This window comes from Zonotrichia albicollis, chromosome 5 (genome assembly GCF_047830755.1).
Source record: "Zonotrichia albicollis isolate bZonAlb1 chromosome 5, bZonAlb1.hap1, whole genome shotgun sequence".
NCBI classification, from domain to species: Eukaryota; Metazoa; Chordata; class Aves; order Passeriformes; family Passerellidae; genus Zonotrichia; species Zonotrichia albicollis.
The window spans coordinates 71500410-71525689 of NC_133823.1; the positions used below are offsets into that span (position 1 = coordinate 71500410).

Here is a 25280-nt window from a genome sequence, read left to right on the forward strand (position 1 = left end):
CACGTTTCTAATTTTTGTCTTATTTTGAAAATGTAATAATGAAGGGAATAAAGAAAAATCTTATTCCTGCCTTTAATCCTCCTATTGCTTTCAAAACTGAGCAATTTCACTATGAAGTACTTGTAAGAACACAACCTTTGAAATAGCTATTGGTTTTCTTCATTTTTTCTTTATTGTTTGTTTTTCTAAGTACTGCATAAATAAATTTACAGCTGATCCTTGCAGACCTTGGCAATAATATCCAAAAATCATTTGAGCCAGAGTCATCATACTTGATGATTCTTATATATTTTTTAGAGTCTAGTCTGACATATTGATGTTTGGTATAGAGCTGCTGAGTACCCCTGGTGTCAGATGGAATATAATGAGGATGAGAGTTTTAAAATGGAAGCATTCAACAGAAAAGTCTTTTTCAAACACTCATCCTGCGCTGTTTAATGAGAACTTAATTCCTGACAAATGCTGGTGGTTTTAATTTTTTTTTGTTGCTGTTGTTGGATTTTGTTAGGCTCAGTTCATTCTAAACGTGCATGTGGTGCCCCTGATTATGCAACCCCTTAAGCTTTAAAAAGCAGCTCATGCCCAAAAGTATTATTGAAGCTGGTTCTGCTGAGGCCTCTAGGTGCAAAACTCCCAGATTTGTTTAAAATTTTCCTATTCAGAACAGAATATGTATTTGTATTAATATTTCTCTTTCTCAGAACAGAACATGTATGGAGTGGAGCAAAGACCCAGAGAGCAATTAAAGTGTCTGTCCTCTATGCCTGTGTTAAAGCAGTAAGACTTTCCCATTCTTCCTAAGGAATTTCTTACAGCACTGGGAGGGCAGTATTTGCTGGGGGAAAATGTTGTTAACTGAGAAAGTGACTTCAGGGGAGGGCAGGCAGGAGAGTGAGAACCAAGGGAAGCACTGAGGTGTGTTCAGCATAGCTGTTGTCCATTCTTAAATCAGTAGTTCTCACCTTGGTGTGTGCTATTCCCTCTCAGGACATGGATGTCAAATGACCTGGTGTGTTGATTTCAGCTGTTCTAAAAATAACTAAAACCAGCAAAGAAATATAAATCCAACAGCGTTACAAACAATACCCCAGTTCCAAGATCCCTGGTGTCAGTGGTAATTCCCCTTGCATTTCAAATCTGCTGTGTCCAGCCCTAATGGTTTGGCCTTTTGTAGGCCTTAAAGCCTTTTGTAGGCCTTAAAGCAAACTGTTCTCTTCTGGGACCAGGTTTTCTGAGCAGGGGAATTAAGTTGTTCCAGCTCACAGTGCAGGAAGAAATGAGCACATCTGTAGTGTGGAGAGCTGGGGGATTTAAGGCCTCCACTGGTGGGTCAGGCACAGCTGAATAGTGCAAGATAAGAAGCTAGGGGACACTCGCCCTGTTGAGAAGAGAGTGACTCAAATCTGTTCTTCTGAGAATGGGAAGGAGATAGTGAGGCCAAAGTGCATAAAAATTATGTGAAAGATGATCTGAGACAAGAGTCTGAGCAAAGGACAGCACAGATTGTGAAAATGTGCGCTCAGAATGGCAAAATGAATTTTCCACAGCTGGCAGTTCTGAGAAATACCTTCTGTGTGTATGTAGCCACTCTCCAAGGATTTAAAAACATTCTGTCAAGCACCTTAATGATACTCCATGTAGTGCAGATTCATGGAGAAGTGAAAATAAGAATATCCAACAGCACCTGGCAGACATGAAAGGCAGAGGTCAGTCATGAGAGTTGTCATCCATCTGCTAAAATAATATCAGCAAACCACTGTGAGTTCATAGTAGTCAGCTGTCTTCCTGCTACAGGAAAACCCAACATGGTGTTCCAGCTTCATGTCCTGATGAGGAATGGTGGAAAAATATTTCCCAGCATTAGAGCTCTTCCAAGGTTTTAGAAAGAACTTGTTGTATGGTTGAACTGCCAGACAGGATGAGTTAAATGACTGGCACAGAGCAGGCACTGAAAGGGAGCCTAATTTCCATGTTTTTTCAGCAAATGGAGAGCACAGCGTGGGAATTAGCTTGGTGATGAACCTCATGTTCCATGAAGATCCCTCTCATGATTAGGGAGCAAGCAGAAGAGGAAGCAGGCAAGTTTAAGGCTGATTGCTCCCAGAAGGAGCCCAGGATCAGCTCCAGAGCAGGCTGTAATGGGAATTGGGAAGGTGTAACCTTTATGCACCAGGGCATGCATGGCAATGGTTAGGGCTCACCAGGGAGAGGCTGGATCTGGGAAGTCACTTTCCATTAATGAAGGAAAGGCTGAGTCGATCCTGAAGGGGCTGACAGGAAAAACAGGGGGGTGACATCAATTAGGGAAGTCCCTCTCAAGCTGAAATAAGATATTCCTGAGCTGAGGAAGCCACTTCTGGGATGTGTAAGGATGTGGCCCAGTTCATGTGCTACTGCATAAAGTGTTTCTGTCACTTGCTGTCCCTGAAGAACTTTAGGGAGATTGTTTATACTAAATGTTTTAAAATAAATTTTTAACCATTCTCTACTTGCTTTTCAGACTTCTTTCCTATATCACTCGTGTGAAGTTTTCATGGAAGATAGCAAAAAAAATTAAATCTACCACAGTCCCATTATACTGTGCTCCTTTTAGGTCCATCACTATGAAACCTTAAGTACTAGCTTAATCTCCTACCTACTCAAAATTTTGTCCGGTTTTTCCTTTTTTTTTTTAAACCCTACTTTCAAAACCTGTCAAACAACTGAAGTGGATGCTTAATATGCCATCAGCTGGAGAATGTAAGTACAAATGCATGTCTGAATTTTAGTATATTCAAAGGGGAAGGAGAAAAAATTTAATTCTGCAATTCTGGCAGCAACTTCTAGGACTTCAAATATCTGAGATATTTTGACAGCAACTACTCTGTGCATGTAAGCAAAGAATGAGACAAGTTTAAAACTAATCTTATAATGTACAGCTTTTCATGGCCTCGAATATCACAACTCAAGGATTCTGTATTAGTTTACAGAAAACCCAAAAAGCCAACAGTGCATTGATTAGAAGAGAGATTTTGGTAGGCAAATAATTTGTTTGTTGAATTTAAAAAGCTTCAAAAGAATCACTGTAGGAAAAAAACCACAACACACCACAAAAAAAAAAAAAAAGGCAATCCTTAAAAATAGCTCTGAAAGGAATTTTGGTCAGCAAATCAAAGTGCATTAGGGAAAGAACAACTTAAGCTTTTCAGAGCACCAAAAAACACAGACGAAACAAACACTTAGAGCTGGAAAAGACCCCAAGACACTGAGTAGATGGGGCTTGTTGTCATATTTTAAACAGGCCCATTTAATTGTTTCAGAAAGTAGATTGTTTCACATGAAAGAGATTGAGTTCTGAGTGGGTAGTTGGACATACGGTTTAAGTTGACTCCATGTCGACACAATTTGTTCCAGGTACTTCAAAGTCCCTGTGCCTGGTGATTACTGCTGGCAGGAGTGCCACTGTCCCCAAAGCAGGGCAGGCTCCAAAGGTGTACACAGCTCTCACCAAGCTCAGGTTGTTTTGTTTTGTTTTTTTCAAGTGGAACTCTGTACAACTGAGGAAAGGAAAAAATCCCCCAACCCTGAGAGTTCTTTATGCTATTTCTCTTTCCATCTTTCACTCAGATTCTGCCTTGAGGCGAGCTGGAACCTTTCCCTCCTGAAAACTTTCAGTGCAAAATGAGTCAGGGCAAATCCTGTTTCCATGCTGGTCCAAGCACTGCAGGGTGGAAGGTCTGGAAAGTCACTGTGAAAAAAGAACAAGGTCCCAAATGAAGTTCAGGACTTTGTACCAAGGCAGAGAAAGGGGCTTGGCAAATTCCAGGGAAATACCTGCCTGAAACCTTTGCATTCCTGGTCAAGCTAGGTGTTATCTGCACACCTGAAACGTGCAGGTACACATGAGCTAAGAAGGAACAATCTGACAATACTGTACTTGCCCTGCATGTGAGGTACAATCCAGATAAGATAAAGATTTGCTCTAAAAGAGCTGCTCCTGATCACACCAGGTTAAGAGGAAGTGGATGGGGTTGGAGAGGAGTTCCATAGATTCAGGAAGGAAGCTCCCAAAACATATCTGCAAACTTGCAGAAATGTTTTGTGGACCAATTCAAACTGGGAAGGAGGAGCCATTATCATGAATATCACCCTGTCTCAGGGGTGTCAGCTGCCAGAATCTAGTTCTGGCATTGCTAGGGATGCTGCAAAAGTTAGTATTTTAATACTGCTCCATGGAAGGAACTCTTGAAAGGGCTAAAAGCCATAAGCCTCAGATTTCAGTCCAACTGCCTGCAGAGCAAGGGGAGGGAGGATAGAAATGTCAAGTCCCTGAAAAGTTTTAGAGATGATACTACACCATCTAAACAAGGGATTAGCAGTGAAAAGGAAAATGCGTTGGAGACCACAGTTTCCTTCTAAGCTGCTGGACACTTCAGGGGCTGGCATGTTTACTTCTGGCATCTTGAGGAGTATTTTGGTCTTAGATCCTTTTGTTTGTTAGAATGTGACATATTAAATATGACACTTAATTAGCTGTTCCTCGAGTGGAGGCCTAACATACCGTGCCTCCTCTATGGTGTTGCAACAACAAGTAGTGTAACTCCAGACAAAAGCTCTTGGAATATTTTGTTTGTCACCACAGGTGGATTCCTGCCATGGAATTTCATGTGGGGCACAGCAGCATTCATGACTCCATGAAAGTCTCCATCTGAAAATACCTTGTTCCTTTTCCAAGGAAGTTATGAACATGAATTTTGACAGTGTAAGGCTTCAAGTCTGAAGGCTGCTGGATTCCCTTGTGTTTCTCCTTGGCTTTCTGTATAGGGCAGCACAGAAACAGAGGGTCAAGGTGTTCACTTTGTTTGTGCTGCACTGCCAGTGAGTCACAGCTGTAAGGGTAATGGCTGATTAAATGGGAAAAAAGGTATTTTGCTGCAGGTGGACAGGCAGTTGTGAGTTTGTGATCAATGTCACACCACCAGTGCACCATGAAAGGAAAGACTGGTGACGGTTTTGTCCAGTGCTACAGCATGTTTTTCCTAATTTGCTTAAACAGCATAAGACACAGGTAATGGCCTTCCATACTGGAGTAATAATGGCTGAAATTTAGAAAGTAAAACAGTTGTTCTTGTGTACTGAAAGAGCTTAAAACCAAGACACAAATGCATCCAAACTATAATATTACCTTTAACTTCCCATAGAAAAAATCTTTTAAGGCTCAGAATGAAGGCCCCCCAGTAGATATTTTCTCTTCTGAAGCGAAAAATACTGATGCCTTCGTAAAATGCAAAATGATTTCAGAATATTCATGACCTTTGGAAAAGGTCAGAGACAGGGAAAATGATGCTAGCATTTTAACCTGATATATATTAAGAAAGACTGGCATCCAGTCAAGGAAGTGTTCTGGTCTCCAGAAATATTGCGTGTTCAATTATGCATGGGGAAGCTTTAGAGCTAATGTTAATTGAAAGAATAGTTAATTTTTGCTCTTAGTCATAAAACTGAAGCAATTGCCCCAGGCAACTTATTTCCTCTCAGTTCAATGTATTGTTTTTGAGGTGGTAGAGTTCTTACTTACACAGATTTACATGCTCCATTTCTATTACTAAATTAGTAGCCAGTGTCCAGGCTATCAGTGAAGGTGTGAAATCTGTGGGTCTGCTGCAGTTTTATTCCTAAAATTATTCTTTCAACCATGTTGTTAGAGCCTTTCCTCCTTTTTTCTTGTCAAATTTACTAGAAATTTACTAGAAATTTACTAGAAATTTACTAGAAATTTACTAGAAATTTACATGAAATTTACTAGAGCATTTGCTCATATATTGAATGTAATGAAGTATTATATAAATTTCTCTGTATATACATGTGTGTTGGTGGAAATATACATCACATTTGTAAGACATTTATGATAGCTAAACTACGACACTGCAGATGCTAAGTACAAAAAGCCATTGTGTGCAAATAGATAAGGGAACAAAAATAGTCAAAGTGAGTTTCATTTTCAGCTAGACCTGATTTTTTTAAATTTAATTTTTGCCTTAATGTCCACCTATGGATGGGCAGGAATCCAACTGATCCAAAGCACTTTATGATGATTTGATCCCTGGCACGTGGTAACTAAAATTCAGGATATTTGTTTCATTCCTTCCAAACGACACTGACACAGAACTTTCCTAACACTTTGCTGGAAAACTGTGAGCTTTTAATATTTAACTTCTACTGTTTATACATCTGTTAACGTAAAAAGAGGTAGAGAGAAAAGAGCTTGTTACGCTCCAGTGGTTTAATTATTATCATTATCAGCACAATTTTAACATATGTCTATAAATAGTTCTTTTCCCCTTTTCTTCCTTTTCCTTCTGCTTGCCTCACATGCCTTCGTACTTATTTTTAATTCCTTAATCAGATATGATTACATATTCCTTTTCTAGCTACAAATCCCTATTCTAGCTACACCACCACTTCAGTTTAGAGAGCAACAATGAGTATGGTGTGACTGAAAATCCCAAAAATCCCCAAGAAAGCTATTCAGCTTTCTAGAAGGTCAATGTATATTGTAGATATATATATAATGTGTATTTATAATATATATTGTGCATATATATAATGTGTACTTATAATGTATATTGCAGTTTTGCGAAAGAGTACTGGTGTGATGCTAGCAACCTGTGGAAGTCGAACTTTTCCTCCCTGTTCGACTGCACTGTGCGTAGTTTTAGTCAGAAAAACATGCCTTTGCCGGGTATGTCGTAAGAATATACAGAAATATACAGAATGTTTGTTTATTTTTTTTAGACAAAAAGCGTCACGTTTGCGCGTTCGCGAGGATGTCCGATTTCTGCCTATAGATCCGCGCTCCCTCAAAACCAGCCGCCGAAAGGGAAGGATTACTTGGTTTAGGGACGAAGCTGCCTTCACGCACTGGTGGAACAGGAAAAAAGAGGTGGGACAAACCCGGGCTGGGGGACAAACCCTCACGGGACCCCGCCGTCCCCTCACGACGGCGCCGCCGCTGCCCCGCCGGGCGCGCGCGCCCCCTGCGGCCGCCCCGCCCCGCCCCGCGGCGCGCGCTGGCCCCTCCCCTCAGGAGCCGGGGGAGCCCCCGCATCCAGCCCCTCTTCCTGCCCCCCTCTCCCGGACTCCCGCTCGCCGCTCCCGGTGGGATGGAAGTCCCCCCGTAAAAGCCTCTTCCTCTCCCCGGTAGCAGGCGGCCGGGCCCGTGTTCGGTGCAAAAATGCTGGGCATGTACGTGCCGGATAGGTTCGCCCTGAAGTCGTCCCGGGTGCAGGACGGGATGGGGCTCTACACGGCCCGCAGAGTGAAGAAGGTGGGTGATGGCGGGGGAACGGCCTGGCCCGGCCCTGGCGGGGAGCGGCTGCCACGTATCGCCGGGGAGTTGGGCGGCTCTCCCGCCCCTCTGCCCCGCTCCAAGTTCGCCTGAGCCGCGCTGTGCCCGCCCGGGCTCCCTTCGCTCACGGGAGGCGCCGCCCGCCCGCTCCCCCTTCCCGGTACGCGGAGCCTCCCGGGGCGCGGGGGCCGGCGGAGGGTTTGCTCTGAGGAATTTTATTTCCCCCATTTTGTGATTTATTTATTTAATTTTTTTTTTTTTTTAATTTTGGTTTGTGCGCCTGGCACAGTTTTGAGGGCAGAGCTCTCCCGGGCGGGACCGCCTCCGTGAGGGTCCGGCTCTGAGGACAGGGCGGCCGCCCGGCGTTCTCGGGCTCCCGTCACTTCGCTCACGGCTCTCCGGGCTCGATCGGCCGGACCGTGCTTTAATTCCTTTTTTCGGCGTAATAAACCGGGGCCTTGAACCATGTCATTCAGCTGAACCCAGTCTCGTACTCCAACCAGGTGATGCCTCTTCACACTTCATAATTGAAAGTATCTTGATCGTGTGAAATTCCAGCTGAGACTGTCCAGGCGGCTTGTTAGGACACATAAAGGCATAGCAAAACTATGAACCCTTCATTAGTATACACTTCTCTGTGTTTTGTATGTTTTGACTTCCATCTTTGTCCTCGTTTCGGCTCTGATTTTTTTTCCTAATTTTTCATTGGTTTCATCAACAGGACTTGGACTCGATGGGGTGGAAGTCTCACATTTTTAAGGTGTCCCTGAGTGTTAAGGGGACCGTGAGGGAACAATTTTATTTCGTTTGGTTTAATTCTTGAAAACTTTTCTACAGAGGTTCTGAAGTTTCATTTCAAAACTTTTTGGGTTCACACAGCAAGGAAAGTTGTACACTATTAGCATTTGTTAATTTCTGGACTCTGAAATAGAATGAAATAGAATGAAACTCATGGGAATTAGTATCCGCAATTCAGGGCTGGGGGTCAGAGCTTCTGTCCTTTACACTGTTGACAACTGATCCATTAGAGCTGCTTGCTGGGGCAAATAAAGCCTTTTCCTGCCTGAATTATTCCACCTTACTTAGGAACTTCATACAGGCAAAGCGTGTGGGGTCAGAGCCGTGCAAGCACCTGGAAAAATGTTGCTAATGCGGTGTGTACTTCATGTGGGCTGCAGAAGGCAGAGGCAGCTGCAGTAGGGTCTGTTCGTGTGAGGAGTGTCTGGTTCCAGTGTCTGTCACAGACCTGTCCTTTGGCACTGAGTCCTCTGTGCTGTGCAAAGCCCTGCTCTGAAGAACAGGCAGAGGAACCAAGTCTTGAGTTGCTCTGTGGTTTATTAAAACATACTCCTAAAATTTGTTGGGACCTAAGTCCCGTGTTCTTTGTTGGGAGAAGGGTGGATGCGTAAATAGCATAGGTGGTACACTGGACACCAGTACATGGAGCCAGACTCCATGTTGCTCTTTTCCATGGAAAGAAAGTTTACACCTGAATTGCTCTAAGTTTGTTCCCCTGTCTAGTAATGAGGCAGAAGTACCACACTTTGTGGCTGTGATTAACAGCAGCTTATAGGTGTTAAATTAATTCCATGGAGTTTTGGGACTGGGAGGAGGTGTTGAATGTGACACTTTATTGTGAAGTAAAACCTAAGTTGCTAAGTATTGAATATTGCACTGTTTTCTCTCTGTTGCTGCCACACAATTGCAGTTGTCTGAACTGAAAGTAAAAAAAGAAATTGGATGACCTTATAATCAGAAATATATTGCAGTAATTGCAGTACCAACTCTCCAAGTGTTGTGGAGGCCTCTGAAAATTCTGCTATTAGCAAAGGTTTGGTAATAATACATTCTGAACTGCTGCTGCCTTCCATCTGCTTGTGCACCTTCAGGCGTGGGGGGCTTTCAAGATTTTGTTTGTAATCATAAAAGGTGCAAACTTTTTATTTCGTTGCCTTAACAGAGCTGTGATTCCCGAGTTCCTTCTGTTTTCCATGAGCTGGCCCCAGGCTGCAGAGCGCCCACACCATGAAGCTCTCAGTGTAATCATCAGAGAGCCATTGCATTTCTCAGTGTTTTGCTGCAACTGGAAGATTAGTCACTGCTGCTTTTTTGAAAGCAACTGTTGAAAATAGCCTTTTCAGCATTGGAAAAACGTGCTTTTCTGTACTGAATCATTTCTCTGCCTTCAGGCTGTGTTGGGTGCTAGCTGTTATTGAGCAGAGGGGAAGCTGAAGTCTTGAGTATGTTTTTGATTAATGTATGTTGGCATATAACAACATGTCTATTAACCAGAGATAATGTGGGTATGTGTGTGTGTGTATGTATATCTATGTGAAGAAAATGGTCTGAAAAGCTAAACAAATAATTGCACTTATCCCCATGGACCAAGACATCAGGTTTTGGTTACTCCCCAAATTTGAGAAGCCATAAAAAGCGCTCAGAAATCTGCATCACCTGCAGCTTTTGTTATATTTACTCTGTGTTCAGAGGTGGATGTGTTGCTTTTGCCATTGTGCTGAGCTTCCAGAAGGATTTGAGCATTGCAGTGGAGATTTGCTGGTTTGGAGCGCTGAGGTGGGAATGGTGTGTGGAGTTTGAAGTTCTGAGCTGTTGCTGTGCTTCAGCAATGGGTGGCATTGGCCCTGTGGGTGCTGTGCACACACAGCTCTGTTTGCCCATTTCCACCTTCCTTGCCCACGAGGTGAGAGAAGGAGGAAGTTTCAGCCTGCGTGGTGAATCCCAGGGTTTGAAAAACTGGCAGGGCAGGAACTCTGACATTACTTATCAGCAGAATGATGAAGGGTGCTGTGGAAATCAATGAGAGGCAAGGCTGTGAAGCCCCAGAGTGCCAGTTTTTACTGCCACTGCCCCTGTCTGGCTCCTTTCTTGCTCTGGGCTCCAGTTGCTGACTTGCGCCGTTCTTGTGTTTTTACCTTCTGCTTTGCTGTTCCTTGTGGTGAAAAGTTCTTTGTGCACACTTAAAAATTTGTCCCTCAGTTCTGTTGCCTCACTCTGTAATGTCAGTTTCCTTTTCCTTGGTTTATTACCAGTTCAGGTTTAATTTTAAATACAAGTTGTTTGTTTTTCTAAAAAAAGTTGAGTTCCTGAGCAGTCCTGGACGCTTTCCATTCCACTTTTTTTCTTTACCTGTAGGCAATGTGTAAAAACTAAGCAAAAAGGGAAGCATGTAGCAGGCTGTTGCTGGGAATATGCAATGTGCCTGGAGGAAGGGATAAGAGGACAAGATCAATACTTTTTTTTTTAAACCAAAATACTGTTGCTTTTAAAAGAAACACCAAAGTTGCTTTTCTATCTACACTTAAAATCTCTAATGCTTGAAAGGATAAGCACTTCTGGATGTGAATGCTGCCTGGAGGAGCACAGCATCCTGCATGGCATGTTTTAGGGCCTGTCCCTGTGTGTGGGGGGAGGTTGGGCCTGTGGGAGAAGAAAGTCCTATTTAATTATTTTGCCCTGCTGCTCCTGTGACGTGTGTGCAGGAAAAAACCCCTGATGCCAAATACTTTTGGAAGAACACATCAATGGATGCTTTCACAGCGGGTGTTATGGCTAGCAGGTGGTAGAACATTTTAATTTTGTTTATGAAGGCTCAAATTAATTCATAAGCACGTTCATACTCCCTTACAATTTCAAACAAATCTCTCTGTATGATCAAGCCCTCAGTTATTCAGTCTTTTGATTTGTGGCACTTCAAAAAGTAGCGTTGCAAATAATCTCACAAATAAATCTAATGTAAACCTGGTGCGTGCCAAGTTCTTTGTTTTAGTTGGATGCCTGTTGCAAGGTGCTTCCTGAAAATTTTGTAAGAAATGTAAGAAATTTGACTTGTAGATTTCAGCCTTATTTAAAATAAAGAAAAATCCTGCTTCCCAAAGGAGAAATAAGCATGCAGAAGGTAGATATGGTTTTATGAGGTTCTTCAAAGTATGCGAAGAATGGGAATGAGCTTCAAGTTGAACCCTCAAGGATGTGCACCTTCTTGGCAGTAAAGGAAAACTCTCCTTTCCTGTTTGAGGCTAAAAATTACTCCTCTGCTGCAGTTTGGTGATTGACTTGGCTTTTTCTTTTTTCCTCCTACTGATTCTTGTTCTTTTATAATTTTCCCTCAGGGTGAAAAGTTTGGCCCCTTTGCAGGGGAGAAGCGAATGCCACAGGAGCTGGATGAGAACACAGACTGCAGGCTCATGTGGGAAGTGAGTAAAGTGACTTCATTGCACCAAGTATTCTCAGAATTAGGTTTTATTGTAACAAATCCTTTCTATTTTGTGTCATAGCTTAAAGATCCTGTAGTGAGATTTGTGAGGTACTTGTAAATTACGCTGCCTGGGTGGAGGAGGATTGACTTCTCTAAAGCTAAAGAAAAAACAAATGATGGTTTCTAATCAATGAAGTGTGAAAAAACATCAAGTCAAGCCAAATACAAATATAATAACACTGTGAACAATCATTAAAACATGTGAAAATGATTAGAAAAATGAATTGGGAAGCAGATTGTAAGTTACAGAGATACTGATTTATGCTAATCAGCAGGTACCAGCTTATGGCTTCTTTCTGCTGTAATATGAAACATTTCCTTGTGTGACACTTGTGTTGGGATTTGGATCAAACTGCATGAGCAAAGTTTTAAAATTTTACCAGTTTTTAATGCAATGAGTGTGTGAGGTCTGTAGCAAAATAGAAGCCTGGTGCAGTGGGCAGGCATTTCACTGTGGAACAGCAGTTTATGCATTAGGTCTTGTCCTTGGGTACATAACCCATCCTAGCTCCTGTTGTACCTCTGTGTGCCAGAAGTAAAACCTGAGTTCACTTGAGGAGATTACACTGACTGAAAAATACTGGCAATACCAACATTTCCAACTTGCTAAAAATCCCTTCTTTCTGGTGCCTCTGTTCTGTCTTTGTAATCTTTATTTACTGCTCTAGTTCTTTGAGCAGAATTTATTTATTTTGATTTTTGTTCTTTTTTCCCTTTTTTTTCCCTCAGCCAAGCAGTTTCTGTTGAATGCACATTTAGTCCTCTTTTGCACTGAGAAGACTCATTTCTTACTTTTTTACCTTTCTGTGGTTAGAGGTGGAAGGACTGTTTACTGCATGGTATAAAAAAACTTCTGTTTGACATCTGGCATGAAGCACTATCAGTGCATTTAGCACAAAATAGAGGTTTATTTGAAAATCTCTGGCATTAACATCACTGAGCAGCTTATGAAGAGAGCAGAGTGTTGATGCAGAGCTACAGATAGATTCCATGCCCTAGAAAGATGTGAGAAGGCTCAAAGCCCATCTCTTTGAACCCAAACTCAGTATAAATCTTGTGAGTGGTGACATATTCCTAGGTGAGTGCTCACTCCAGCCCCTGGAGCTGTTTTCTCCCTTTCTTTTGTCGATTTCAATCCAGGGGTGTGCCCCCAGATGCCCTTTCCCAGAGAAGAGGGGTGGACAATTCATTCCCTTTTGGGCTGTGTCCTCAGAGGAAGCAGTTTGATCCTCTTTGTTCCCAGCTGGAAGCAGAGCAATGCAGTCAATGCAGTGTGCATTTATTGCAGGTGTTTGCTGAGCACAGGGCATGTGGGTGTGCCCTGGCTGGCTTGGCCCTTCCTGATGTGTCTGCAGGTTGTTTCAAATCACTCAAATGCTTGTGCTGCAACAAGGTTTTCAGGAGAGACAGGGGGTGGATGACAGCAGTGAGAAGGCCTTTAGGTTTGTTGGAAAGCTTTATGGTTTTCCAGATTTCTCATTTCTCATACTTAAATAGATTTATCTGTTGCTGCACGACAGGAGAGAAAAGGCAAATACGTTTATTTATTGGTGACACTAATGTGACCCCGTTGACAGCAAATCAGAAAATGAGGTTTTTATGAGCTGTTTTAGAATCATTTCATAATATCTTACTGTAACCTAGTTTTGAGAGCCTTGAAAAGATTCCTGCATACCAAATTTTATGACTTCCTGAGTGTTTTAAACCAAGTTGTTCATGTTTACTGAAGTTGATCTGAACGTGAGCTTTATAATATAATTTAAATCATGCTGGGAGTAGTCTGAAGTTGAAAATTGAGACCAGGAATGCAGAAAGTAAGGCTTGGACAGCCCAAGTAGATGGTTATTCCAGAGCCTGTGGGAAGCACGCACGGAAACTGGCCAAGTCTGTGTGTAGTCAGCTGTACCAAAGATATTAAAAATAATTAATTTGAAGGCTATTGGCGGGAGGCACACTAAAGCCTGACTTCACAGTCTGATGGCAGTCAAAAAAAAATGTTTTCAGAGAGAACACCTTCAGAAAGAAGTCTCAAGCAGTGGAGGCTTTTTGTAAGTCAAGGGAAAAAATTGGGCGTCAGTGCAACATTTCTCTCCTTGGCATGTGATGCCTGGGATCCAGGCTTCAGTTTTATGGAATATTTTGCTGTGAGGAAGTTTGCCACATGCATTTCTAGTTGTGCAGAGCAGTGCTCTGTGATGTGGTCTGTTCTGATCATGAGTTGGCATCTCTAAGGCATCGTGTTGAGATGGAATTGTATGCATTGTTTTCTTCTGCTCTCAGGGAAAACGTGGCACCCAGAAAATTTATTGAGCCCAGGGATTTTGTTCAGTAAAATACTGAAGATGTTAGAGTTTCTGTTTAAATTAAATATAGCAGAATGCCACTACTCTGTCTGTAACATGCATAGTTGTGAAGAAATCGAAGGTTTATACTTGCTTGTTCAACAGATTCCTGGGAAGTGGAAGATTCCAGTGGGTGGGAAGCATCCTTGATCTTGCTGTTATCTTTGTAAGGAGCTACAGGCTGAAATGTTGTATTTATGAGTGGTGTGAAAGGAAAAAAAAACCCTCAAACAAGCCTGTGGTAACCATGTAGTTAAGAGTGCTAATAAAAGCCAAGAAAATGAGCAAATGGCTTTGTGCTTTCTCTTTCTTTTTGGTAAGAAAACACCTCTGTGTTATCCCCCAGCTCTCTAAACGTGCTGGTGAAGGACACAGCTTGTTGCTGGTGATGAATTGAGAGTTTTGTTCTTACACCTTGGTTAAATACTTCTTTGTGTGTATTAGTAAACTCGGCATAGCAGCTTTGAACTGTGTTTGCTGGAGAAGCAAGTGCTTGAAGGCAAGCAGGAAATAATCTTCAGGTTAGAAGTTCACAGAGGTTTTTGCTCTGGAGGCTCAGATGTGCCTTTGTGAAGGGAAGATATCAGCTCATTTATGCATGTTCAGTTCCTTTTCTTCATTATCCTTAACCAAGAAAGAGGAATTCATTTCACTCCTACTGGATTGTGGCAGGCATGTACTTCTGGTGATGACTTTGGCAAATGTTGAAACAGGGAGCGCTGGAAAGATTTGGTCCTTCTTCAAATACTCTTCAATATTCCATGAAGAAATGTTGGTCAGGGTTGGATGGAACATAATACACCATGTAATGCTGAATGTTACATATTTCAGGTTGGGTTTCTGTCTATCTGCCAGGATCATGTTTTCTTCATTGTTACACTGAAACCAAAGAGATCAGAAAACAGTCTTTCAATGGAAGCCAATGTTTGTGTTTATTTATATAAGGAAATGAAATGAACTTACATTTCTACTGCTTCACTTGCATCACTTTTGCTGTGACAGTTGTTTTCAGTTAAATAAGCCTGCCTGAAAACTGGTGAAGGCAACAGAAAATCTGCTATTGGCTGCAGCCAGCTTCAGATCAGAGCTGTGGTGTTTAGGATTGAGGTATAAGAAGCCAAGCACATTAAGCTTGTGTTTTGTGACTTTTTTTTTTCCTTCTTTCTTTGATATCTTGCCTATAAAATGTGCTTCTGGCTTAGGAAGGCTCTTACACACAAGACATTAAGTAAAATTATGTCCACAGATTAATGATAAAATAAATCTTAATTAGGTGAATTCTGTGTTTGCTGTCAAGGTGAATGTAAAACCATAAATGTAATTCTGAACAATGTAGTCTTGAATTTTTCTGTATGTAGACTACCTTCCCAGTGATTGTTCCTCAAATACTGTTCATATTGAAAACTGTTGGCTTTTAAATGTTTTTGGCTGAATCTTTTTTAATTTTCAGAAATGCTTTTGTTTTTCTCATTTCTTAAATGATCTGGGCTTTTACACAAATCAGAAATGGGTGCACTATCTCAGCTGCAAGTCTACGTCCCAGAATTTCAATTTTAGTAAGTTATTCTCTAATGGGATAGATAGATGTCCAGAGTATTTACTAAGGTCATAATCAGCTCTGTTAAGACTTGCTTTAGTCATCTTTTGCCATGTTAAATGTATTAATGTTAATTTGTATTAATTTTAGTGGCTTTTGGAGCAGGCCCATTACTGATCTCGTGGTTTGTGTGATGAGAAGGATCCATGCCTGAAAGCAGCTGAGTGTTCACCTCCCATCTTCAGTTACGGGATGTGTTTGAGATGCCGGAAAGCACGCGCTGCTCGGCTGAGGTGCTTCCATTCCAGTCTGAGCTTACTCCAGGAGATCACACACAGGAGAGAGGGAGATTTGGGTGTCATTCCAGGGAAAGGAAAGTTCAGCCCTGCTCCTGAAAGCTCCACAATTTGCAGGAGTTTGGGAGTGAGCCTCCTCTACCCTTCTGTCCCTGGCAGGGTCAGGTGATGTCAGGCACACAAGGAGCTTCATTACCATGGAAAACTTGCTGTGTGTTTTGGCTGAAGGAAAATGTCACATGCTGTCTCTGTCCTAGACTTCTTACTGAGCAAGCAAATCAGTTGCTGCCTCAGGTTTCTTTTGCAGCAGTTATTTTAAATGTCTCCAGCAATGTTAAAATGTGAGTTTCCCCTCTGCAGTGAGCTCTGTGATGGTCTGAACTCAGGATGCAGAAGTATTGCATCTAGCTGTTTTATGCTGCAGCAATAAAGATCATGTTTTCAGCTAATCCAAAAAGAAGCAGTGCAGAAACCAGTACTTTTCTCTACATGATTGTTTGATGAACATAGATTTTTTGATTTAGAAACATTTAGGAAATTGTTTCCAGAAAGCAGCTTAGATGTTATTTAGGCCTTTGTAGGGTTTCATATGGGGAGCTTATACATTGTCCAGGGACACATCTTCTCCTGATCTCTTCTGTTCCTGAATTCTTCTGGTGCTTGTTAATGTGGCATCATTCAAACTGTCCTGATTGGCTTTGGGGTGGAACCTCACCCTGTGTGGTGGCAGTGAATGCCCTGTGTTTCCTCTTACATTGCAGGCATTTGGCCGAGTTAGTTCAGTGACACCTGGTGTGCTGATTCTCAAGAAGGTCATTCTTGGGCTCCTCAGTTTGTGGTACATGGTGTGCATGTGTGTGTCCATTTTAGGTGCTGGTTTTAAGTGCTAGGTTTGGGATCCTCTGCCATCAGTTCATTTAGGAATCTTCTGTTGATGCAACCAGGAAAGGACTGGTTCATGTCACCAGTTTAATCCGCACAAAGTGCAGTGATTTTGCACTTTTTCTTGATTTCTCATGCTCACATCTGTATATTCAATGCAGCATTATTTCTTTATGAGGTGAAAGAAGCAGTGGAAAATACAGAATGTTTTTAAAGGATTTATTGTATTCCTTTATCGATAGTTTCCTTATGTGTTAAAGCTCTGCTTCATGTTTGGCATCTCTCTGTGGATTGGCAGAGACTCTGGAAGCATAACTGACATGACTGTGATTCACTGAAGCAAATATAAATTATACAATTTAAGGATCAAGCCAATAAAGAAAAATTGATGAAAAGTTAGATAGTGTAATGTATAGTTTTTATAATAGGACCTGGATTGCTTCTCATTCCAACTGAAAATCTGATGGAAGCCTTTCTAGGATCTACATGGTGGGCTCCTGTAACTTGTGCTTTGGTAGCTAAAGCACCAAGCCTCTGTAGAGCTGGGTGATTATTACAGTATCCCAGAACAGTTTGGGTTGGAAAGCACCCTGAAGAGCATCCAGTTCCAGCCCCCTGCCAGGGACAGGGATGCCACTCATTAGATCAGGTTGCTCAGGGCCCCATCCCATCTGGCCTTGAACACTCCCGGGGTTGGGACATGCAGGGCCTCTCTGGGAAACCATTAGTGCTTAGTGTCAGATAATATTGTTTCCAGATGCATTTCAATGTGTAGGTTTGACACTTTTCACACACTTTTCACTGTGGGTAATCCATGTGCTGGAAAGTAAAAGCTTTTAAAGTTTGAATGTTGGCACCTTTTCATGGTGTGTCCTTTTTCCTTAGGAAGGGCAGTAATGAGTTTTGAAGATCTTTATTTGTTTGCAGAACTACAGTAATTCTTTTTTTGCTTTATCTGAGAACAACGTGCTGTCACCAGCTATTATTGTAATGGAATACAGTTTTTGTCTTTTTAATGATACCCTAAATGTTTAGGTAATTGAAGCAGTCATACTGAAGAAATATGATATTGCATTCTATTAGAAACAAATATAGCAAGAATGTGAGCAATTTATATACAAAGCCACGAAGACAATCTAATTTTGATCTTACATAGCCAAATTCCCTAGCTCTTAGGAAATACCTGCCCTGGATACTTCTTGTTGACAGATGGAAAATAAAATCCATTCATTATATAAATAAATCACATGGAACAATAGTGTGGCTGTATGACCTTTTTGCATGGCTCTCTGTTGTCTGGATCAGTGGAGATTCAAGTGATCTGTTATTTAAAATGAAACAAAAGGGGTTTTTTGGCAGTGACAGATATATTTGTACAGCAGTATGTTTTGAGTGTTTTGAGGGGGAAGAATGACTTAGTTAATATTAAGTTTTTATTTCTGTTATCTTCCTTTTTTCACTGTAAGCTGGAATTCTGTCAAACTTGTAGAAATCATATGAATTATATGGATCTGTAATGGTAGCCAAAAGGTCTTGATACGGAGACGGATCTATCTTGTGTGCCCAATTCTTTTTCTCAAGTGTTTTTTTTCACTGAATGGACAAAGCCTGGCCATATTTGGTTTTTAGTTTTAATTTTGCTCAGGGATTTGTTGTGGATGTTTCAGGTTCGTGGGAGCAAAGGCGAGGTGCTTTACATCCTGGATGCCAGCAACCCTCGCCATTCCAACTGGCTGCGCTTCGTCCACGAGGCCCCGTCCCAGGAACAGAAGAACCTGGCAGCCATCCAGGTACATTTGGTGGATTTCTACCATTTGCTTCCTGTTGCTCATTTACTAATTGGATTTCCTCTTTGGCCTTCATGTCTTGTAATAAAATTGCAAGATCTGAGCAAAGTAGCAAAATGCTTTTCCCTTTCTGCTTTTGTTTTTAGATGAGAGCTCTTCTGCTTAAGGTAATAGCACAAATAAGAGTGGTAGGGTGACAGACCAGAATAGTCCTTGGAATCTGATGCTATTTGAAAGGCATAAAATATAAAATTATAATAAAATTATAATATAAAATTATATAAATATAAAATTATAATAAGTATTATAATTACTTAGAGACCTGTGTGTGTTTCATGCCAAACTTGGATATGGGCTTATTTGTGTGTAAACCAGAATCATGCATTTTACATTGTTGTTCAATAAAATTAGTAATATCATATAATATAGGTAACTTGTTATATAGTTAATTATGAAAGTGTGACAGGCTTGAAAGGAGGTATGGTGCTGAAAATATTTAAGTAGAAAATAGATAATTGAGCAATCTTAATTGTCTGATAGGATGATCATATAGTGCCTGAGGATAAATTAATTTTAAAAAGTTAGTTTTCTTGTCTTTGCTGTTGATCTGAGTTTATCCAGTTTATTTTTTCATTTTTGTAGTTGTCATTTGCAGCACTCTCTGGTAATGAGTTCCACTGCTTTAGTTATGTTGAAATATGCTTCTGTTTTTCTTTTAGACACTCCTTAATTTCACTTGATTTCCTAGTTCTGGTATAACAGTGAATAGTTATTTTATTTTTCTGTGCCATCTTTGATTTTATGGAACTCTGTTAAATCCTTTCACTTCTATTTGACAGCTCTTCTCTCAAGCTGGAGAATCTTACTCTGTTTAATTGCTCATTTTTGGAAGTGTTCTGTGACTTTACAGGATAACACAGAGACAGGGATACCTTTCCATCCAGCTGTTGTTCTTTTGGAGATTATTAAAGAAATTAGCTATCTGTTTTTTTTTTAACAGCACAGTTTCACAGTAAATTAATTTCTACTCCCACATAAATAAGAATTACATGACTGTGCATTTTTTTTCTCAAAATGTATACTTTACAAAATGTTGTTTCAGGTCAACTTAAGGTATTTGCTGATATAAGCCAAACTGGAAAACAGTCAGGAAAAGGACAGTTATTTATCAGCATTTCTTAAAATGACTGTTCTGCTTTTTCATAATGAGATGACTTTCTTCCCCCAGGATTAGCCTGTGTGTCCCTGACAAAATAAGTATAGTTTATTTTGAGGCCAGACAAAAAAATTTGGTGTTTCTATGCCAAGAAAGCTGAAGTTGGTTTCTGAAGAAATTCGTTGTCCTCCTTATGGTGGCAGACAGGAGGGGCTCCTCAGTGATTGGCACCTCCTCAGTGCACAGTCATTGGCAGCAAAGGCAAAGGGAGGCTCACAGCAGAGAGCAGTGGCAGCCATTCATGTTCATTATGATCTTGCCACTAAATGACCTGAACTTCTGAATAGAACTTTTAATGGAATGTCCAGTGCATACCAGTGGGTTTCTTTATAAGGAAAATGATAGAAACGAATAAAAATTTGTTAAATTATCTCACAGGGTTTTTTAGGACTTTAAAGCCTATGCTAATCCACAGTGTTCAGATGGAAAAATATTCTAGCCTTCATTGGGAGCTATTACTGCAAACTGGAGCATGGAGAAATGCCAGGATTGCTGTAGTGGTTTAGCCTTGTGTTCTGTTCAGTGTCACATTTGTGTCTCCGAGGTTTTCTGCCTTGCCATGCAATGTAACACCATAGGAATAGATCAGGAGAAAGAGCTGAGGCTTCTGGATCTTGGGGGTGTGTGTGGTTCAGGTGCTGTGTTTTGGATGAGGTATGATCTGAAATCAGGGATGTGTGAAGTTATCTCCATGCATTTCCTGCATTGCAGTTTCTGCCCTCAGACACTGCCTGTTTGGTTTTACCTCTGCCAGACTTGACATCCTGGAGCTGCTGGGAAGGACTGGGAAAGGCAGTGTGCTGGTTGGGAGAGGTAGCCAGGGAGAGCTGGCACAACAGGTAGGCTGAAGAGATGGTTTGCTGCCAGGAGATCAGATACAGAGGGAAATCAGCTAACACTCTGAGGGCACAGGGGCAAAGAGGGTAAGGATTAGGAAGGCTGGGATGCAGCCAGCTCCTCTGGCTCTGAAGGGTGGAAAAGCCCTGCACTCCCTGAGGTAACACAAGACTGTGCTGCTTCCCTCCTGTGTTCTACATTTTCAGGAGTGATGATTAAGTGTTTTATGCTTTTGATTAAAGTGTGGTGGGCTGTCAGTGGTCCTGTGTTCCCTCTTACAGAGCAGATATGAAGGTGTTTAACTGTATGGAAAAGCCAAGAGTCTGCGTGCAAGACTCCTGTAGTGGACCCAAAAGGAGATAGCAAGGGCTGTTGGGCCTGGAAAACTCTGTTTGCTGAGCAGGTCTGTGTGGCTTATGGTGTAAAACAGGACAGTGAAGGCAGAGGTGAGAAAAACACAATTGAATAATAAACCAGGAATAACAGGAAGGGAGGTTGTGGTGCCACCACGATGAGCCAGCATCTGGAGTTTTCTCCCAAGGGCAGTTGTGGTTTGCTGCAGGTGAGTGTTAGGAAAACAGCCAGCACATGGGCAGGTGGAATGGCTGCAGGTGTGTTCTTAGAAACAGAGGGATTATTCAAATAATTTAAAAGACTGTTTGCTGTGCCTGCATGCACATCACATGCCTTCATGTGATTCATACAGGTGCTGCTGGTGGGGGGAAGGAGATTTAAATTCTTTTGTGGTTTCTGGAGAGCTTCCATTGCTTTCACTCAAAATGCTGCCTTGAGGAGCTACTACAGCTAGTGGGTATATCTTGATTAATTAGCTCTCTGAATACGTGGCTGTTAGCATTTGTTTGGATGGAAAAGCCAAACAAATTAACCTTGGAGGAGAAATGAGTTTAGATTGGGCTGGCACCAAAGCTAATTTCTTTCTAATGCAAATGTAACCCAGAGCACTCTAACGTTGATAGCTCCTAGTACTTGAGGCTTTATCTTTGCTTGGGATACGTGACTTTTTCTTTTTTTCTTTTTATTTCCAAATTTTGAAAATCTTTTATTTTTTAAATTCTTCCCATTATTATTTTTGGTAATCCAGTAATAGATTGTGCTTCCCTTCATGAGGTTGTCTTCCTTTTAGAGTAAGGTTGTCCTAAACAGTGATGTATTAGAGATTTACCCCACTGGTTTTATCCTGTCTGTGTGGAGACTGAGTGTAGAAAGACCTTCTACTTTTCCTCATGTCAAGAGGATTTGTTTTGACTTTAGACTGTACTAAATTAAAGGTTTCTGCAACTTGACAGAGACATATGAAACCCAGCAACTTGTCAATGTGTACAGAGGTTAGGTTGGTGTGCTGATAGATATCTGGACTGCAGAATAGATCTTGAGGAAAAAAAAAATCATAATTTTTTTGTTTTCCAATGCTGCTGTTGAGATAAGGACAGAAAAGTGGTGCATCCTTGAAAGCAGCAGCTCTATCCAGTCTACTGAATTAAGTAGGTTTCACTCCTGTGTGACAGTATCGTGTGTAAAATATAACAGACCTACTGCAGCTCAGGGAATGCTACATCCTTGTTGACAGTTTAAATTAATCTTCGTGTATTACAAAAATTAAAAATCATTATCTTGTCCTTGCTCAAGGAAGCTTGTTACAAAATGTATGGCTAGGTGCAGGGCAAAGAAGCTTCAGTTAACTTTTCTGGGTGTTACTCAGATAAGATTTAGGATTTATGGTAGAACTGGGAGTCTTCATTGCATAGAAATGAGTCTCCTTCAGTGCTTTGGGCAGCACCTCAAGCAGTTGGTTCACCTACAGAAAGAAGAAAAGGCATCTCTATCCCCCAGAATATCAGTTTAGGGAACAGATGTACAGATTCCTCCCCACACCCCATAGTGCTAGCCTTGCTAACTTTAATGAAGTAGTGTAAAACCCAAAGTTGTTAGTTTATGTAGCTGCTTGGAAGCTTGTCCAGGCATTATCAAAAAACTTTTGGAGCTTTTTGTTTCATAGTTTGTGCTGTTGTGCAGAATGGGGCTGGATCCTTTGGCCTTTTGTGGATCCACACTGATTTAAACCAGCACAGGGTTTAAAGTGCATTTTCCAGATGTGCCTGCTAATTTGATAGTGAAGATAACTGACCAGGGGTGAAAGCCCATTGGAGAAGGCTGGGAATCTTGAGGAGAGGGAGAAAGAGAAAATAACACTATGGAAACATGCTGCTGAAAGCTGTGATGGAATTCCTGCAGTCAGCTGGGGAGAGAGATAAAGCTGTGCTGGTTATCTCAATTTTGCTGTTTTTCTAATCCTCTAATCTCATTTTCAAACCCCGAAGTTCTTGTCAAGTGGACTGTGTCAGGAAAGGACTTGAATGCCATCTCCACCTTGGTCTAAGCTACAGGGGAAAGTGGAAAAGTCTCACAGGTGAGGCAGGGGAATATTCCCAAAACAGCAGAGTACAAAAGCACCCTGTCCATGCAGCCACTCTGGGAAACAAGTCTTTAGCAAGGCTGTTGTAGCATTGTGCTTCCTGAGCAGTGGAGCCAACCCTTCTGTGGTTGAGGGACAATATTAGTTTAGGGTCCCATACTTGTCCAGATTTTTGTTTTTCTGACATAACTGTTTATTGCCTCTACTTCCTGTTTGCAACAGGAGGGGGAAAATATTTTCTATCTGGCTGTGGAAGATATTGAAACAGACACAGAACTTCTGATTGGGTACTTGGACAGTGACATGGAAGAAGAGGAGGAGGAGGAGGAAGAAGTAACTGTTATCCAGGAAGATGAAGACAGTGGCAGCAATAAAGAAGTTCAGCCAGCTGGTGAAAAAATTGCAGGTGGGCAATATGGAAAATACAGGGAAACTTGAGAGCTTGATAGTGGTGATGGACAAAGAGAACATTCACTGTATAGGACTGGGGAACTGACAAGTCCCTGGGGTTGAATCTGAGTTCTTGCTTTATTTTTATCTCTTTTTTGGGGTTTGGGTTGAACTTCTTTGCCTTATAAGGAGCAGCAAGTCTTGTGAATTAGTGAATGAATGAGTGAGCCTGGATAGTAACCATTAATTTTTGAACTGAAGACCGAGTTTGTTTCACCTGACACACGGGCTTACAAATGCAGAGCTTTTGCCCTAAGAGGGGTAGTTTCTGTCTTACTTAGGTGGGAGAGAAATAAACCTTCCCATAGAGCTATTGAGCCAATCCTAAGGCGTGTAGGAAGAGGAAGGTGAGCTGAGCTGTCTGGGGAATTCTCAGCATGTTTGTCAAAGACGAAGGTGAATTCATAAACGACAACTTGCATTGAGGTTCTGATTGAGTTCAATGACTGATTTGAGCCAACAGTCTAATTCACACCCATCTTAACACTTTCCATCCATTTTCAGTAATGCTGGCAGTAATCCATTTAAGACAGGCTGTCTATAATCTCTTCAGAGACACTGTTTTTTGTGCACCCTTTTGTATAATCTGTTTCTGGCAGAGAATCTCTCTTAATGTAACCAAAAAACCTGGGACCTACTCCTTGACATTGGTGTTGCTTCCCTTCGTGCAGCTCCCCTCGCCTGTAACCAGGACCATGCGTGCCCAAACTGCGAGTCCAGCTTTGCCAGCCAGGAGATCCTAGCGGAGCATCTGCAGACTTTGCACCAAAAACCCAGTGAGGAAAAGGAATTTAAGTGCCAAAATTGTGGAAAGAAATTCCCTGTTAAGCAAGCTCTACAAAGACAGTGAGTAGAAACAGCAGTGTTTTTCAGGGACCATTTAAATCAATTTCATTCAATCCTTTCTTTCTCTTGACCTAATCACAAGCTAAGCTTTAATTTTTTTGCGTCTGTATTTATACCCTTACCCTCTGCTTTAATCTTTTAATGTCTTAATTTCTTGTATTTGTTGTAGAACTCAATGGGAATTGGAAAAATATTGACAATTTTTTGTGTGTTAAAGTCATACACTCTGGAGACCAGACCAGAGCAACAGTTTGGTGCAGCATTACTGGTCTCCATCAGTGGAATATTTAGTAGTTTAGGAGGTGTCATTTTCAAGCTGTGGGTGCTGGTGCTGAATTAAAGTAAGATTTAAGGAAAATAAAAGGAAAATCAGCACTTTATGTTCACTTAATTAAATATTTGCATGATGGAAAAACAAAAATGGAAACATCAAAGATGTGAGGTTTAAGAACATGACTTTGTTGTCCTTGAGAGTATAAATATGCAGGTTTGTCACTAAAGTCATATATCTTAGAATTATGCTTCTGCACAGAAAACATAACTGGTTTTCTTTTGTTGTTTGTATATGCATTTTCTTACAATTAGATAGATGTATTACTTTTTATTATACATTTAATTACAGATTGTTAACCTATGTTTTGTAAAGGTATATGTAGTTTGTACTTACTGCAAGCCTGTGAAAGTTGTAGAACGTTGCCCTTACTTCATTTTTTCTCTTTTTTTTGTCTTTTAGTGTCCTTCAGTGCACAGAGAATATCAGCCCAGGAGACTCCTCCAGAAGTTTCCAGTGCTCTGTTTGCAATACTGCCTTCAGCTCGGAATCGAGGTTTTGTGTCTGAGTTACAGGACTGCTGGCATGTCCTTGCTGGCCTCCCTTTGCATGCTAGCTTTCCAAAAGCTTGGGAGTGTTTGGGAATCCTAACAGGGCAAGGACTCAAATGCTTTCCTTCCTCTCTGCTGTAAGTAATGCATGAGGTGGCCTTGGAACTCTGCAGTGCAGCATGTGTTCAGCTCTGATTTCTGCTACAGCTCTGGTTTCTGGAGACCCTG

At 41.4% G+C, this 25280-nt stretch overlaps 1 protein-coding gene across 2 annotated transcripts in view; it reads left to right on the forward strand.

Annotated features, from left to right (window-relative positions):
• Positions 1 to 7061: 7061 nt before the first annotated feature.
• Positions 7062 to 25280, forward strand: part of PRDM5 (PR/SET domain 5) — a 59338-nt gene continuing 41119 nt past the window's right edge. For both annotated transcript variants that reach the window (XM_074542051.1, XM_074542052.1), the window contains exons 1-6: positions 7062 to 7306; positions 11458 to 11541; positions 18328 to 18450; positions 23157 to 23340; positions 24056 to 24230; positions 24964 to 25056. In XM_074542051.1, coding sequence (XP_074398152.1) covers positions 7214 to 7306; positions 11458 to 11541; positions 18328 to 18450; positions 23157 to 23340; positions 24056 to 24230; positions 24964 to 25056 — 752 coding nt within the window. In that variant the 5' untranslated portion in view covers positions 7062 to 7213. The remainder of the gene's footprint in view (positions 7307 to 11457; positions 11542 to 18327; positions 18451 to 23156; positions 23341 to 24055; positions 24231 to 24963; positions 25057 to 25280) is intronic.